This window comes from Artemia sp. Qi Xiang Cuo, chromosome 3, assembly GCF_049724085.1.
Source record: "Artemia sp. Qi Xiang Cuo chromosome 3, ASM4972408v1, whole genome shotgun sequence".
NCBI lineage: Eukaryota > Metazoa > Arthropoda > Branchiopoda > Anostraca > Artemiidae > Artemia > Artemia sp. Qi Xiang Cuo.
Window position 1 is genome coordinate 93,543,923 of NC_142796.1, and position 16,635 is coordinate 93,560,557.

The 16,635-nt window shown below is 36.1% G+C and overlaps 1 protein-coding gene across 5 annotated transcripts in view; it reads left to right on the top strand.

Annotated features, from left to right (window-relative positions):
* Nucleotides 1–5,160, top strand: part of LOC148954762 (uncharacterized) — a 145,474-nt gene extending 140,314 nt beyond the window's left edge. For all 5 annotated transcript variants that reach the window (XM_089086733.1, XM_089086729.1, XM_089086730.1 and 2 more), the window contains exons 5-6: nt 660–837; nt 3,375–5,160. In XM_089086733.1, coding sequence (XP_088942859.1) covers nt 660–837; nt 3,375–3,807 — 611 coding nt within the window. In that variant the 3' untranslated portion in view covers nt 3,808–5,160. The remainder of the gene's footprint in view (nt 1–659; nt 838–3,374) is intronic.
* The last annotated feature ends 11,475 nt before the right edge of the window (nt 5,161–16,635 follow it).

Consider the following 16,635-nt stretch of genomic DNA (forward strand, 5'->3'; position numbering starts at 1 on the left):
GGTTTGCTGAATTAAACAAAATCAGAGTAAAGTTGTTTTACGAAAGAGATTAAAAAATTGTCTTTCTTTCCACTGAGTGAAGCTCTGTCCGCTGTTGTTACCATTTAAATGTTGATTTAAGCCCCTTATCAGGACGGCATGGTTTCATAAAGAAAATAATCTCTTGTTTTTGTGCAACCACGCGTCTGGTTACATATATCATCTGTCCAAAAACTCCTGGTGACTCAATCTGTTCAGTTCAAACTTCCGTTACACCACTTTAATGCCATCTATTCCTCGTATTTCTATTCAGCGGTCAGTCAGCAGTCAGCATTTCTATTTTAGTCAGCAGAAGATTTATGAAAAATATTAAAGCGGCTGTGAGAGGGGAAACAAATCCTCCCAATGTTGTAACCTATCTAATAGTACTTTCATACTGCAAAATGGCAGTATGCCAATTTTCAAAAAAAAAAATTCAAATAGGTATATATATATATATATATATATATATATGTAAATTATTGCATATACATATATATTATATACATATACACAATTATTGCTTGTATTATAACATCTGGCTTTGTAAATTCGCATTTTCTTCTTGGGTGTTGAATGTCTCACATATGGAATTCTTTTTAGTTGTTTTCCTTTTATTTCTTATTTTCTTTCCATTTTAGCTATGCTGTATCCAGAGTTCCAATATAGACCACCTCCACCTTCTTATCAAGCTTCTATGCAAGAATATAGACTGCGTCTACTTCTTCTTGATAGAGAGCGACCATCTCAAAGCCATAATCCAGCAAGTTCTCTTTCACCACCACCTACGTATAGATCAAATGCCAGTACGTTGTTAAGGTAAGTGTAAACTCCACAAACACAAGTTAGCCAAAGTAAAGTCAGAGACACGGTGTATTTAATAAGGCAACTTTGGTTTTATGTGTAAAAAGACGCTCCTTGTCAAAAAAAAGAAAGAAAAACCTTGGTTTTACACTAAATGACTGCCAATTAAAGGGCTATTGGGCAGGCTGGTGCTGTAAGAGAGGGTGATATGTCTCCAAAACTTCACCCCCTCCCCCCCCAAAAAAAAAAATCGTATTTAGTGATCCAATTTGTCTTTTTTTTACCTGTAGGTTAGTGTCCCCCTATGCAATTTTTAGTATGCTGATTTTCTGCTCTCTTACGGTTTTTAGCTGTTGGCAAAAGACAGCAATTTTGCAATTCCATAGCTGAAGTTCAGTTCTATCCATCTACTGAACCACATTTTGAAATTTGATTTACACTGAAAATCTTTATATTGATTTATCTCGAACAAAGGAATCTAGTGATATAAGTTTCTTGTCCTTTTGGTGGAAGTTACAGCTGCAGGCTTGTCGCAAAATCGCTCGTTTCAGAAGAAACATATAATCTAATAATTATTAATACACATAACCATTATTTAGCGACGGATTGCTATAAAACTCATTGTTCCAGACTTTCTTATTTCATGTGCTTATCGTGCTTAATGTGTGCATATGATTGCTTATTTGGTTTTACCTTACCTATTTGGTATTACCTAACCTTAGACCTTTATGTTCCCATAAATACGTTTAGGGCGTCCAAGAAGAGTCGTCAATCGTCCCTCATTGCTGCGGCCCCTTACATATCCTTCAATTCAGTATGATTTGAGAGTTCAGTTGGGTTGCTGTTTCATAAGGAGTCTTTGGGGCGTCCTCTTCTTCTGGTATCGCGTGACTGCCACTGGATGACGATCTTTAGCAGTCGAATTTTGGGCATGCCAATCACATGACCTTGGTATCTCCAGTTCCGGTATTTGATAACTTCAGTAATCAGTGGATGAGATATCTTCTGTCTTACAATAGCGTTCGTTATTTTTTGAGTCCAATAGATATTTAAAATGCACCTTAAAAATATTCTCAAACGTGAGGAGGTCCCTTCCAATTTGTTGGTCTACATGCCAGTATTTCAGAACTGTTGCAAAGCGCCAAAAAGACTTTGCAGATGAATAGCCACAGCTTGAGTCGGAGAGAGCACTGCTGGCTACGCCAAATTTTCGTCAGTTTCCTGAAAGATGCATGTGCCTGACCGATTCTGAGCTTTGCTTCTCTATGGCAGGAACTGGTACTGGGAATGGTGCGGCTTAAATACTTGAACCCACAACTTTCTCAGTTGTCTGGTTTTCCCAGTGTATGTCGAGGGAGATGGCCATACTTTTTCTTTTGTTAGCGTTAATTTTGAGGCCAAAAGGTTCGACAGTGTCTCTGATTTGATTGAGGTATTGCTGAAGCTTTTCCTTGCTGGTTTCTAGGAGACTGATATCACCTACGAAGTCAGCATTTCTAAGGCTTTTATTTTCTATCTGGATTCCATGGCTGTTGCACTTCCGAAGAATGTAGTAGACGATGAGGATGTAAAAAAGCTTCGATGTAAAGCTTCGATTCTTTGTAAGAAGCCTCGATGGTTCGAACGAGCATATCCGAGGCCCTTCTAAAACGTTTAGTGATATACGGGGTCGAAAGCTTTCTCGGAGTCTATGAAGACCAAACGCAGCTTATTTTGCCTTCATTTGCTTCCTCGAGGAGCAAGCTCAAAGTGAATATGAAGTCAGTGCAGGAACGATTTGTCTGGAATCCGTGCTGCTCCTCATGGGAAGCAGTGGAGAACGTTCTGCTCCAGTCATGTGGTGGTTGGATCCTACTTAGGAGGTAAGTCGCTAATAGCTTGCCAGGTGTTGATACTAGGATGATACCTCTCCTGTTTTTGCACTTTGAAGCACCAGTTTTTTTTAATATTGTTACGAGCGAGTTTTTCGTCCAGTCTTTAGGAATTTCTTCCGTTGTCCAGATTATCTCCAAGAGTGTTGTCCCAACACGCATTTGATAATTATTGCGATACGTTAAAATACATCCGATTATTCATCCCTAGCCAAAAGTGACCGGTGATACTCGCGAATCTTTACAGAATCTTATTGCATATTTTTTTCTCTCATTTTTGCTTTCTGATCCCCCTAGTACCAAAGCCCCCGCCCCTCCTACCTTCAAAAAACTTCTCTCTTGACCCTTACCCACCACACTTTGCTGTTTTACTCAAAAAAAAAAAACAAACAAGAAAGTGCTTCCATCCGGGCCTGAACAGGACACCTGCTCCTTATAAAACAAACCTAATATAAATATAGGATATGTATCGTAATGTCGTAATATCGTTGATAACTTTTTAGGACTGACCATTAGCAACTTGTGAATATATGATCCAAAAAGCATGTCTGCCATTCAAGTTCAAGAATTTTCGATTCCCCTCCACCCCCCTCGCTATTCCTCTATGCTTTGAAATTACTAGTTTTTTTTTCGTTGCTTATTTATCTTTTGGGAGGACATGACTCATTATTATCATTTTAGGGTACCTTTGACTTTGGCACGTGACACAGATGCAAGTCGTCCGCCCAGCTATCGATCACGGAGCAGCGCATCTACTCAACCCGGACCAAGCATGCGTCCACAAGGGACTAATCAAGGACTTCCAATGCACAGTCAAGAACCATCACAAATCAGTTACATTTCAGACTCTGCACAGACAACAACTATAATAAACACCGAAGTTCCTATCACCCACCAGAGAACACAGTCTGAACCGGCAGCCCGACCTAAGGAAAAGTCTAGGTTTAGTCTACCCAAGAGAAATAAAGTAAAGAAAGACAATAATATAGTGACAATTGTGCAAACTCAAAACGGAAGTAGTGTGATTGTTGAGCCAGAGTTGCCATCTCCGTCGAATATTCAAGATGCGCAAAGTTCTTCGCGGACTGAAGTTGAAATCCTTGCGCATTTATGACAAATAATCTAAAGCCTTATTTCAATGGGTGTTATTCTCGTTCAGCACCGCCGTGTAAATTAATTCCTATCTATTGGTTTTATGTAATTTATTCACATCAATTGATTAATGTAATTAGTTAATTAATTCCTTAACCATCATCGTCGATCTTATGATTTAAAAATTCATTCTGGAAGTTACTGAATAAAATTAATTAAAATTTATATAAATCGAATTTAATAATGTTAATTATAGGTTTTGGGAGATAAACACTTATTCTCTTTCAATAAAAGGGAATTTTACCTTTAAGGTGGTGGAAAACCGTGTATTTAGCTGCTGTAACTGGTACATTACCTTTATTGTCAATTATGAAAGAGAGAACTTATGGCCCCTTGCCATTCCACTTGAAATGAATTATTCTTATTCATTCTACTATGGAATCAATAAGAATAAACTGGAAAAGAATAAGGTTAATTGCAAGGCTTGCCTATGGGATTTGATATCCCATGATAAAGAAATCTTTATTTTTAATTCAAACTCTCCATTTGCCAAAAGAAAAGTCCAAAATATTAATTCTTAACTTTCAAACCGTATACACCTTGCCCCCCCCCCCTACCCTAAGTTACAGCAATACCTCAATGATATTTTTTAGGTTAATGACTGGTCTTTTTAAAACATGGTGTAAATTTATTCAATCTTGTTTAATCAATGTTTCCATCTACAACCAGGTGCGCTGTTTTGATCTACTTTAAGAAAAGGCTTTTCTCTCTTAAAATTAATTTAGAATAAACTCAATTTTTGTGCTCTAATGAAAACTATCATTCGATGTTAACAATTGGGACAATATGGCTTAAAACATGAACCCCAGATTCGTGGTCGGAGTGTACCAGGACTGAACCGATTATCTAAAAAGAAGGGGGAAAGCGATTTAGAAATAAATCATAAGTATAACGCGTGGGATTCCAAAGAAACTCGCGTCTGTTCTTTCAAAGATGCATCAAATTAAAGTATATATTCACAAATGGTCTTTACAGGGTAGCAACGGATTGTTTATAGGCCCCATTTAGTATGAGATAGGGTTTGTCATGATATGAAGGCTAACGAATTAAATAGTTTAATTCTAGTGTAAATATAATTTTAGTATAAATAATTAATATAAATAACTAAATTAATCATAGTATGAATGGTTTAATAGCCTAATCTTAGACGTCAAATGACCCAAGTCTCCTGATGAATAAGATTACATATTTAATATGGATTTTCTTTGAAATTGAATTTATTTTGAAATTCTTTTTAAAATTAAGGTGCTAAATTTTTTCATCAATTTAGGATAAAAAAAATAATTAGGACGTCCTCGAGCAGGATGGGATGAGCAGCATGAATGTATGTTGCAAAAAAAAGTGTAGCATAATTCCCATAAAGAGCCAAATAAGAAAGGAGAAAACAGATTGAATTAATAGATAGAGTTTAGTTTATGTTTGTGTGTTTGTGCTCCAGAGCAAATTTTCACAAACTGTTTGACAACAATCCTTAGAGATTACCCAGCTCCAGTTATTCAGGTAGCCTTTTTCAGTTACAAAACTGAATGAAGTGTCAAAAAATGTGCATGCTACAACGTCTATTTTCTAAGGGACGATCACATGAAGATGGGATGGGGCTTGCCTCCTGAACTCCCAAATCATCGTGCACTTCTCATAAAAAATAATTTTTTTTTTACTGCCCCCTCCCATTCCCCAGAAAAAGTAGCTCCTCATCTGTCTGACTTACGACAAGTTTCAATGGTGTTTCCTACTTTCTTTTTAGAATTCATATTAATTTATTATCATTTCACAAATCATGACCTGGCCTATCCAAGATATGAGGATAGGAAGACCCTTTTTGTCAACCTTGGGAGATGGGGAAAAAACAACAGCGGTATTTTTCCGCAACAGTTGGGGGCTTCACAAAAAGTAGAAACTTTCAAGTAGAATAGGATGATTAAGATTATTAATCTAAATGTTATTGGAATAAAAGTGAAACTTTTTTGGAACAATAATCAGAATTCTTTTGTTTTCGGGAATGTTTCTAACTCAAAATCGAGACTGCATAAGGCAGGCCTAGGTTAGAGTCGGAAAACGTTGACAGGTTTAGTAGACTAGCTAACTGATCAGCTATTGGTCAAAGATACAGCCCTAACTCCAAGCATTTTTGCGACATTTTTTGGGAAATCCCCGAAAATTTGGGATAGTGGAAGTACTGAACAGAACGCAAGTGATGAGCCAAAAGTAATGAAAGAGAAAGGTGACACCGAACTCTCAGCTGCCATTCTTGGGTGACATCTGACAGATTATAAGACGCTACGGAATTATGTTGCTTTAAGATCACTTTTCTGTGAATAGACAGCGCGGCGGTGGAGTGCATCTGGCACTTTAACTGTAAATCACAGTAGTCCAGTTTTTGTTGAGAAAAAAAAAATCACTCAACTGATAATTTATTGCGCCCCTAGGTCCGGGCCTAGTCGGCCTATTGGTAAATCCTGGCCTGATTCTCTATCCTCCCTTGCAATTTTAAGTTCAAGAGAGGACACGTATACTGCAGTTTAGGGTAATTATTTATTTAGAAGATCTAATATAGACGTAGTACGACAGCTTTTTAAGGTTTTGTTCAGATAATGTGCTATCTTTGGTGTCATGAGCTAGTACTGGAGCTTGAGTATTAGCGACATTGAAATTTTTAAAAATTTAATATTTTAGTATTGCTAGTATGTTAAACTATGATAGAATACTGTAGTTTAAGACTAGTTTTCTAGTATTTAGACCCGGGGTTAGTAACCTTTTGTGGATCAAAATCAGCCAAATTAGGTAAAATTGATGGCTTTATATCTCAAAAGCTACACATTTAAGCTGTATTTCGCCTCAGGAAAATACAAACTGTTGTAGGAGTAAATAGCAAAGGGGATGACATATTAAATAATTGATTCTTTCTTACTCAAGCTTTCGAATCAGTCTTGTATTCGGGTATGAGAAAACACATTCGGTAATAAATTTATTAATGATAAATGAATAATATATGAATAATAATAATTAAATAATAAGTATATACACATTCGGGTAGTTAGCAAACACAGAAGAAACGTTCAATACCTGTAACAACTTCTACGAATTCGTTTCACATCCCCAGATTTTAGGAGAGGTCATTTCTCCAAACTCTTCCTGTTTGTGTTTTGACCCAAAAATGTTTTGTTCCTTTTGCCAACTTAAAACCTTACATATAAGAACCAATCACTTTTTTTACCGGTTTATCTTTTGTGTCATGAATTAATACTGAAGCTTGAAAAAATACAAAAAAAAAATTGAAACAAAACGCCACTGAAAAAAATGGCGGTTTCTAGATATTCGGGAAACCCAACCTCAACTTCACAAAGAAATAAGGCTTATAATTACAGATTTTCGGAAGCCACAAAGTTTTACTGTTAAAGTACCTGATGAGATGTTAGTTTAATACATTGACAAAGGTGTTTACTGATAATAAGAATTATACCGAAACACTAAATATGTTTTTTGAGAAATATTCTATACCCTTTGAATTTCTTGAGACATTGCATATATGATCTTTTAACAACCTGGATTGAGATGATGTCTTACGATTTAGCTCGATCGCCCTCATCATTATCCAAGTTATTCATTGGTATTCTCATGAATAAAAGTAGATATGATATGTGGCTTTTTTTAAATTGAGGTTATTTTGAACTTTTATTAAAATTCAAAAATAAAACTTTCCATCCATCTAGGACCAAAAGGAAAACAAGAAAGCAGGAAAACAAAGGAAAACAACTCTCGAATGGGTTGTTAGGGTAATTTAGTTTAGCTTCATTCCATACTGAACTAACTGCTCTCCTGATTCTAACATAACAAATCTCAAATCAAAGAACAGATTACAGTGTTTTTTGTTGCTGTTATTTTATTTTTTACTATGAATAGTGCTTTTTGTTAATTTAAAAAAAGTAAAGGATACGGTACTCTTTACGATCCGTACCGGCGGTGCTGATCTCCATTTCTCGGCCCTTTAGCCATGAAGTACACTGGGGAGGGGGGGTGTGGTCTTATGGTTTCTAAATTATAGTAACATAAAATACTCCGTATGCTATTGAAAAACCCCTTCCCCCCAGATGGGTGTCTCCTCCCATTGCATGATAACTCAACCCTCTGGAAAAAAGAGACATGACGGTCAATTTTTACTATTAGATGTAAATTTTGTAGAGGCCAAGTGTTTCCTCCCCCACCAATAGCGTGAAATTTATGAGATTTATGTGACATTTCTAAATTTTTTCGCAAGTAAATATGTAAATATGTAATTTAACATAATTAACGTGAGGTAATATGTCCCTATTTGCATGCGTCGTATTCATATTTATTATTTGATATTGTTAGCTTTATTATAGATTAGTTCCCAATTATTTCATCGAAGGGTTCTATCTAAATCTTAAGATCCACCATCTATTAACTTAAAAGTAAACTTTTTAAATAACATTATTTAATAACATGTATTAATTCCTAGTAAATAAAAAACATGTTTTGCTGGAAAGGGAAAAATAGATAATAAAAAAAGATTTATTCAATTTATGTTCTAATTATAATTGGGGGGGGGGTATTCAGGATTCAGAGCTGAATGTTACGCAATACTATCAATAAGGCGTCTCTGCATCGATTTATTTCGACGTCGAACCCTAGAAAATATTAGCTATCTAAATAATGTGGGAAAATTCAGGATTTCATTTTTAGAATAAAGTTATAAATATATGATTAATCATAATAATTAACGTCTGAAGGAATCCTACCTTTACATTTAATTTATAATATTTAGTATTTTTAAATTAAAAAGTAAGCTTCATAGATAAATAAATTAATTAATAACATAAATAAATTTCTTAGCAGTATCAGGTTATGAATTAGCTATAAACAAGAGCAAAGCAAGAATTCAATTTTAATTGAGTTGAAGGGGGGGGGGGGGTTGTCGCTCGGGTTGCAAAGTTGCTGGTGACGGTAGGATCAATCAGGCATGTCCGAATGCATTTACTTCGAGGGCGAACCTCAAAACACATGAACTAGATAGATAATATGGGAAAATTCAAGAAACTTTAGTCTTCGTTGTGGTTCGAGGGGAGACCCCCCCCCCCTTCGTACATGTATGCTATTAATGTTGAGTTACCATTTTGAAAACGATTACAAAAATGAGTTTGTTGTTCTGATGGAGGCGGGGTCTCAGGCCTGCTGTATCTCTTCTTCTGGCTGTGTTCTTAGTTATAGGGAATGACTGTCTAGGTCATATTTTATTCATTTATTTTTGTTGATATTGTAAAAGCCAAATAATGGCTTTAAATGTATAAATGAAGTTTTTTTTTATCTGTGCTTATATTTGCTTCCGAAAGATTGTTTGTTTAATTTATTTCTCAGTTTGTTTTTTCTTTCTTCCACTTTCAAACCTGAGCTACTACTTTCTCTGGCGTCAATTAAATGGACGGGCGCGGGGGGTTGTGCCCTCTAGATTTTTGTCTCCCACCCCCCTTTATATCTTGAAATTATCGTTTTTGATATTTTCATTAAAAAAATTGAAAAACATCAAAATTGTCCTACCACCTGCAGTTTTTAAAAATACACTTGTCCTCCCCCCTAATTTTCGTTAATAGATGCCACTGGCTCTATTTTAGTCTGTAGAAATTCCAGCAAAAGCAGATTTTTTTTGTTTTCATCGAAGAAGAATGTACAATCCAGAAATCTGTGGGTTTTTTTTTTGTTTTTTGTATTATTCGAAAAAAACTAGCTTAAGTTCATTTAAATAATTTGAAATTTCTTAGAAAATTGCCGTTTTCATTTATGAATATACTTAAGATGGGTTCAGGTGGCAAAACATTGTTATTTGATGTTCTTGGTACTTAAAGCCTAACACAAAAATGGAGGAGTTAATATTTTGTTTGGAAACACCCTCCAATGTCCAAACTTGGTATAAGACTGGCTGTCGTCCATTACGTTCATTTCACACCACAAATGTCAAATACTTGTACCATAAACCATGGAGATATAGGACAAAGAATAACACTAACATATTTTTAGGAAATAAATAAACAGCAAATAAGACCGGGTAGGTAACCTAGTGAAAAACCTTCCTTGAAGGATTTAGATTTTAGTTCCTTTTTAACATTCCAAAAGATGGGGGATTAATGCAAACAAAGGAAAAGGCAAGTTTTTAAAAGGTTTGCACGATATATCACACGAGTTTTCGAAAGTCGAACTACTGAAATCGAAAAGAATCGAATTGTTGGTAAAAAAAAAAAACAATTCAAGAAATGTAAGTTTTATGTGTACTCGATAGTGTCGCTAGTAGTGCGTTTGAGCATGCCTTATCCGACTTATTGGCTTGACAATAACTACCCCGGGTGTAATCTCTAAAATACAACTATAAATACTTATCTGACAACTTGTTAAGTAAAACGCTATAGACGAATAACACATCAAACTGTTAGCTAACTGTAAACAGCTTGCTCACAAATCCCTTTATACATATCTCATAATTACACATGTGTGGTGTGCCACATTTTACAATCATTGTCTTTTCTTGTTCTCTGCATTTAGTTTTCTATTTTTATTTTTTTCGGGAAAAATAGAAATTTTTCGTTGACATATGACGTCACTTGTCCTGTATTTTCCAGGGTTAGGAGGTGTAACTTACTTGATACCTAATCCAGACGGTTTCAAGTAGTAACCCTCCTAACCTCTGACGTCATTTGTATCTCATGAAACGCCAAGAATAAGTATCGCACTTGTCGAATAAGTAGTCTTGGGATGCTCGAACGCACTGTAGTAGATGACACGGATTTCTGTTCATGTTTTGATACTAATGGAAACTTTTTAAAGATTAAAAAAAAATTGCTACTCTTTATCAGTCGAACCCAAATTTTTTAAAGGTCGGGGCAAAACAACTAGATTTATTTTTATTTGTGTCCGAGCAGACTAAAGGCTATCAAATGAAGGTGCAAGCGCCTCTAGTGACGTCAGAAATGACTCCGAGGGTAAATTTAGAACGATTCTTGTAAAGTTGCTAAATATGAATATAAAACATAGACTATATGTTGGCTTACAATTTCAGCAAAATTGTATAGCACATTATAAAGGAGGTCCGAGATCGCTTTGTAAGAATCAAAGGGGTTCAGGTCTGGATAATCCTGCCTTAAGCTTCGTAGCTTCCAAAGCTGTTTTTCGCCTTTCTAACGTGTTCCTCCCTGTTTTAGCACAGTGGATTGATACTCTGCTTGGTAATACGGAGTCAGGGATCAATCCCTGCCGCAGCATGGTTGCGTGACCTACTTGCTACTTGTCCCTTTTACAAAGACCCAACAACTAAAATGTGGATTTGACACCCTATGCGTCAGCAAATGGCTTTGGAGGATCTTTTTTTATCTTTAAAATGGTCCTCTTTCTCACTTGTTTAAGCTTCTTATATGTAAGCTCCTAACCTTACTCTATGATAAGCTTTTGGGATATAGGTTGTAGTTTTCAATATTTCTACCCGACATTTGGCAAAAATATTTCAACAAGCAGCCTTTAAGCCTCCGATTAGTTGTAAGAGAATGTAAAAAAAAATATTAATCAGCTGTGCCAGTGTTCAGAGTTCAGGGGTGCCAGTTCACGAAATTGCGATGGGGAGGGTAGGAAGGTGTCAAGAATTTTTTTCAGTTGGTTTATAATAAATATAGAAAGTATGTACTCCTCACAACCTAATGAGGGAGGGGGGTAATTTTAATGTTTTTTTCAATGAAAAACAAAACAACTAAAACGTATATTAAAAATTTTGGGGTGGGACAATCTTCCTCCCAAATGGCACCCCTTTAAGGACTACAACCTAGAGTAAACGATCTCCCAAGATTTGTTTAAGAAATGCCCTGAAAATAAAAAAGTCCAACATATTAAATAATAACAATAGATGAACTTAATATTATTTCCGTAATATCCCAGGGTCAGGACTGCAATCCCAAACCACAGGGAGAATCCCTAGGAGGGGCAGTTCTGATTATTCATTTTTTATATCTTCAGATTTTTGAATTCTTTTATTCGATCAAATTTTCAAGGGCTCTCAAGTTTTATTATCCTTATTTGTGTTTTGCAAACTTTGCAAGTTTGAATTATACTAGTCAGTATATTTCTGTAAAGTGTTTCTACTCATTTGTTTCGTCTTTTTTGTTTCTATTTAAAGTTTCTTAATTGAAGTGTTTGTTTTTGCTATGATATTTGCTGTATTCAATAGAACTGAAATTTTTTAATCGTCTTATTTGAGTAGGGAATTAAAAATTTTGATTTTGTAGTATTCCTATTCTAAAAACTATCATTATTTCAGTAATTTTATATCAGAAAGCTTCATTTCAGTTAATTTCTATTTAATTTTTTTCAGCGTAAAAGATACTTAAAAAAATCACGAATTCTGAAGAATAAAAATTCTAAACAGAAATACCACTACAAAAAGACCTCAGAGGAATTGAACACTATTTAAGGAACCTAAAAACATAATTGTGAAAATTGATAATAATAATAATAAAACATCAAGAAAATAAAATTTAAAGACTTGCTGAAGGAAAAATATGCAACAAAAATAGCATACCCTATAAAGTGGGAATGGTACAGTCAATCTAAATTAATTTCAGGGGTTACCTCAAACAAATTGCTATAGTTTTGATTTTAGTATCACTCGAATCAGAAAAAAATTCTCTACAACATATAAAAAATTGGCCAAAATCAGTCGGAGCGAAATTGACGTTTTTTCGTCTTTTCCTCTAAAATAACCACTTAAAAAAAATTAACTTGCTCTTTTAAAAAGTCGGTTATAGGAAAATCTGGTACATGGATCATGAATATGGACTTACGTGTCTTGACCATTCCTGAGTCGTCCCGCCCCCCACACACACACACACGCGCTAGAGATAAAGCGTTCATTAATATACGTTGGATATTATACGAAGTCGAATCCTCGCAGAGAAAATTTACAACCCCCCCCCCACGCTCAATTAAATGGTTTTGCACACATCTCAAAATTGTCCCACATTTGCAATGTTCTTCAACTCTCTTGGTGAGAAACCAGTAGATGCGGTGATGCGCTAGAATAAGCTGACCCATTTTGCCAACATTCGAGTTTGAAAGAACGTGTAACTCCGTGTAAGCAGTACGCTTACTGATCAATTTTGGCTTCTAGTTAACTTTTTGGTTACATTCAAGATCCTAGGTAAGTTTTGCCAAGCTGAAATCGGAGCATAGCTGAATAATGAAAGGACGTGATGGGTATGTTTTACTATGAGTCATCAAAAGAAAGGATATATTTTATTGATTTTTTGATGTTATAAATACTGCTTTTTATTGTTATAAATTCTCTATTAGAATGATTGAGATATACGGAAGATAACCGCAACTTTATAATTATACGCACAATATTATAAGAATATCTTGCGATTTTGTCAAAAGCATCTGAAGAGATTGGCGTTGTTCACAGGGGCGTCCCGAGGCTCATTTTATTGGGGGGGAGGGGTGATTCGTAATTTTTACCGAATTGCTGCCTGATTTATGCCGAATTTTCTGGAGAAATCAAGAATTTTGAAAAGTTTCGACCGATTTTGCAAAATTTCTGCCAAAATTTTCGCCTTGCGTGAAAATTTTACCAAATGCCAAAAACGTTGGGGGTGGGGTGCCCATCCCTCCCAGAGTCGGGACGACTCTGGTTGTTCATACTCTAAAGTGATCATTTTCTAATGCTCGTGAAACCCGGTTTTACATATGGGAGGTTGGGGTTGAACCGAACACAATTACTCAGACACCATTAAGTGAAAAAATCTACAAAAATTAGTAAGACACCATTTAGTGCCATCTAGCCTGCATGTCTCAAGGAAGAATTCCTACTTTGGTTGATTGCCCTTTCAAAAGTTAAAGTGCAAAAACTGACATTTTTTTCTGGCACCTTGAACATTGGTGTTTGGAAACTTCATTTGCAAATAGTTTCCGACATGCTCTCTTACCTCGCAGCAGCTGGTCACAACAATTACTAGAAGTCGACGAGGCTGTACCTACAGCAGAAAAAGAACCTTGAAGAGAAAAAAACCCAACACTTCTCCAGTCTTTCGAAAAAGGCTTACACGTTGTGAGAAGATCGGGACAGATTTTGGGCCGGTTTGTCTACAGGTTTGGTCATAGAACAAGAACGGATTAGAAGTCTTTAAACGGCAACCGGATTGACTAGAGGGTGAAGAATCACGGAAGTAAAGAGACTTCAGTTGGTATTGGGACGCAAAGCCTGTGCTCACGTTAATCTTCTGATGCAAAGACTGACGGATATTTCGCATCACACAAGTGACCAACACAAAGAGTCTGGTATTTCAAGGCAGCAGAGGGAATGTAAAGACATTCAATTAGCTTTTGACTTTGTCAAGCTATTGTCTCCTTTCGAGGTTGATCTAATATCGCTTTGAAGCCTTACTAATGGCATGACTGCTGCAGAAAACATGAAGGCCAAAAAAGCAGTGGAAGTCGGGAAGAAGATTATTGACGGAATGGTAGGGAAATCTCTGAAGTTCAAACAGAATGATCAGGCAATCCTTATGACGGCGAAGGACAATGGGGGAGAAACCGACTGTTTAAAGCCTTCATTTTTGTTTCGGAAGTCTTCTCTGTATCCAAAAGATTGAATATGAACGAAGAACCTTGCTCCTATCTTCTGCTCTATCTGCTCTTCTGCTCTATCTGCTCTTCTGCTCTTCTGCTCTATCTGCTCTTCTGCTCTTCTGCTCTATCTGCTCTTCTGCTCTATCTTCTTGCTCCTATCTAATATGAACTTTGCTCCTATCTTCCGTCGCTTTTTGATGATTCTGGCACGTTCCAAAAGCCAAATAAACACGATCTAGCAAAAGCTATCAAGCGACTTTCAGAAATTGATACTATTGGGGAAAAGCTTAGTCTGACTTGCATCTATGTCTTAGGCGGAGCGCTTTGCTCCGACAAAGAATTGAATTCCCTGGGCAAAGAATTGAATTGAATTTTTTTAACTGAATTGAATCGAATTTATTGAAAAAGACAAAACAAGAAATATATCACTGAATAAAAAAAATCAATGGTAAATTACACATAAAAATAACAAACACTTCAATATATTCTCCCCTGTAAGGCTCTATGTACAGGGAAAAACAAGGGAGAAACAAAACTAAAAAAATAATTAAACAAATACAAACATTTTTAAAATAAAAAATTCACAGCACGAAACCAAACAATACCCCCCCCCCACGCAAAAAAAAATCCAAGCTAGGTAAGGGAGTAATACATGTGTTCATCCACACAAAGAAAATACAACCAATCTGGAGACATCAACTCATCGGAGAACCGGGAAAAAAATAATTATTTGCAAGAAGATCTCTAACATACTTTTTGAAGATACCAAACGAGTGGTAGCCCCGCGCAGAGTCTGGCAGAGTGTTACAAATCATATTACAAACTATCAGGGGGTTAAAGTCAGAGCGTCATTTAAACCATTTAAATCATTTAAACCAGAACAAGCCATTGAAACTCTTGAAAAAATAAGAAAACATGACTTTCCAACATTCAAGGCAAGATAATTAGCATCAAACCACTGAGTAACTCTTTCGAAAAGGGCAGCCATGTTTGAACGGAGATCGGACTCAGTTTTACCGGCTGTGCCAAGAGTACTGTCATCAGCAAAAGCTATAAGTGTATCAGAGAAAGACGAACTCTTGTCACAATTAGTGACTGTTGCAGGTTGACAAAGACGACAGCAAGTGGTAGATTTAGGATTTTTAACCGCATTTATGAGGTCATTAAGATAGATTAAAAAGAGTATCAGCCTGTTGGGGTTCCACTCCTGTTTCTTTTCTGATAAATGACCCATTTTCTTTTCTGTAATTATATTTGCCTATAAGATAATTTTTAATCCTAAGTTGAATTCTGGTTGCTAAGTTAAATTCTTTCGCAATAAGTAAGCTTTGAACTAAATTCTATTTTGGACTTCCTGGTTTGAGCCATTGAAAGGTAATGTTAAGAAAATGTAGAATGGATTTTGAATGGGGATTCAGAAGATTGGCCAGGGCCAAGCAAATGTCCACCCCTATGCAATGCTTGTGTACCGAATGAATATTATTTTAGAGTCTACTTTGGGACTCTATATAGGGAGTCTGTACTGAGAGTTTATAGGCTAGATGTGTTTGTAGTGACTGTTTGGAAGAATACAAGTAATCTATTTTCTACAGCCATGTGAGATTATTTTTCCAGGAACCCAGACAGGGTAGGAACAGAGTTACAAGATACCATCATTATTATATTGACAGGGGGGTCGTTACCTCCAAGGAGATAGTTAGAGATTTTTAGTGGTGACCCGGGTTGGGTACACACTTGGCATTATAATTTGGCCATTTGACCACTCGATCACGTTATCCAACCCTGGGGCAGGATATACTATAAATTGGGTATTACCAAACCCGATATTTACAGACCTGGTGTGTTAGACACGGGCATCCCATTATAATATTGGCACTGCCGAGGGCTTTCCCCTCCAGTCAGTGGTGTAGCACCATTTTTACACCAATAAAAGGTGACACCCGTACTTCACCACACCAATACTGGTGGCATCGTGGCTTACCAGTATAATACACAATTACAATCTGTGATACACAATCACAGGTCCTTGCGGAATATCAAACTACTTCAGACGGGTTGGAAAAGAGAGGCTCAAAAGAGATAAGTTGACCAGATAAATATGATAAAAACCAAGAATATCCACTCTCTTAGATCCCAATATGGCGAAGTTTCGAAAGAAGAATCTTGTGTGTTATTT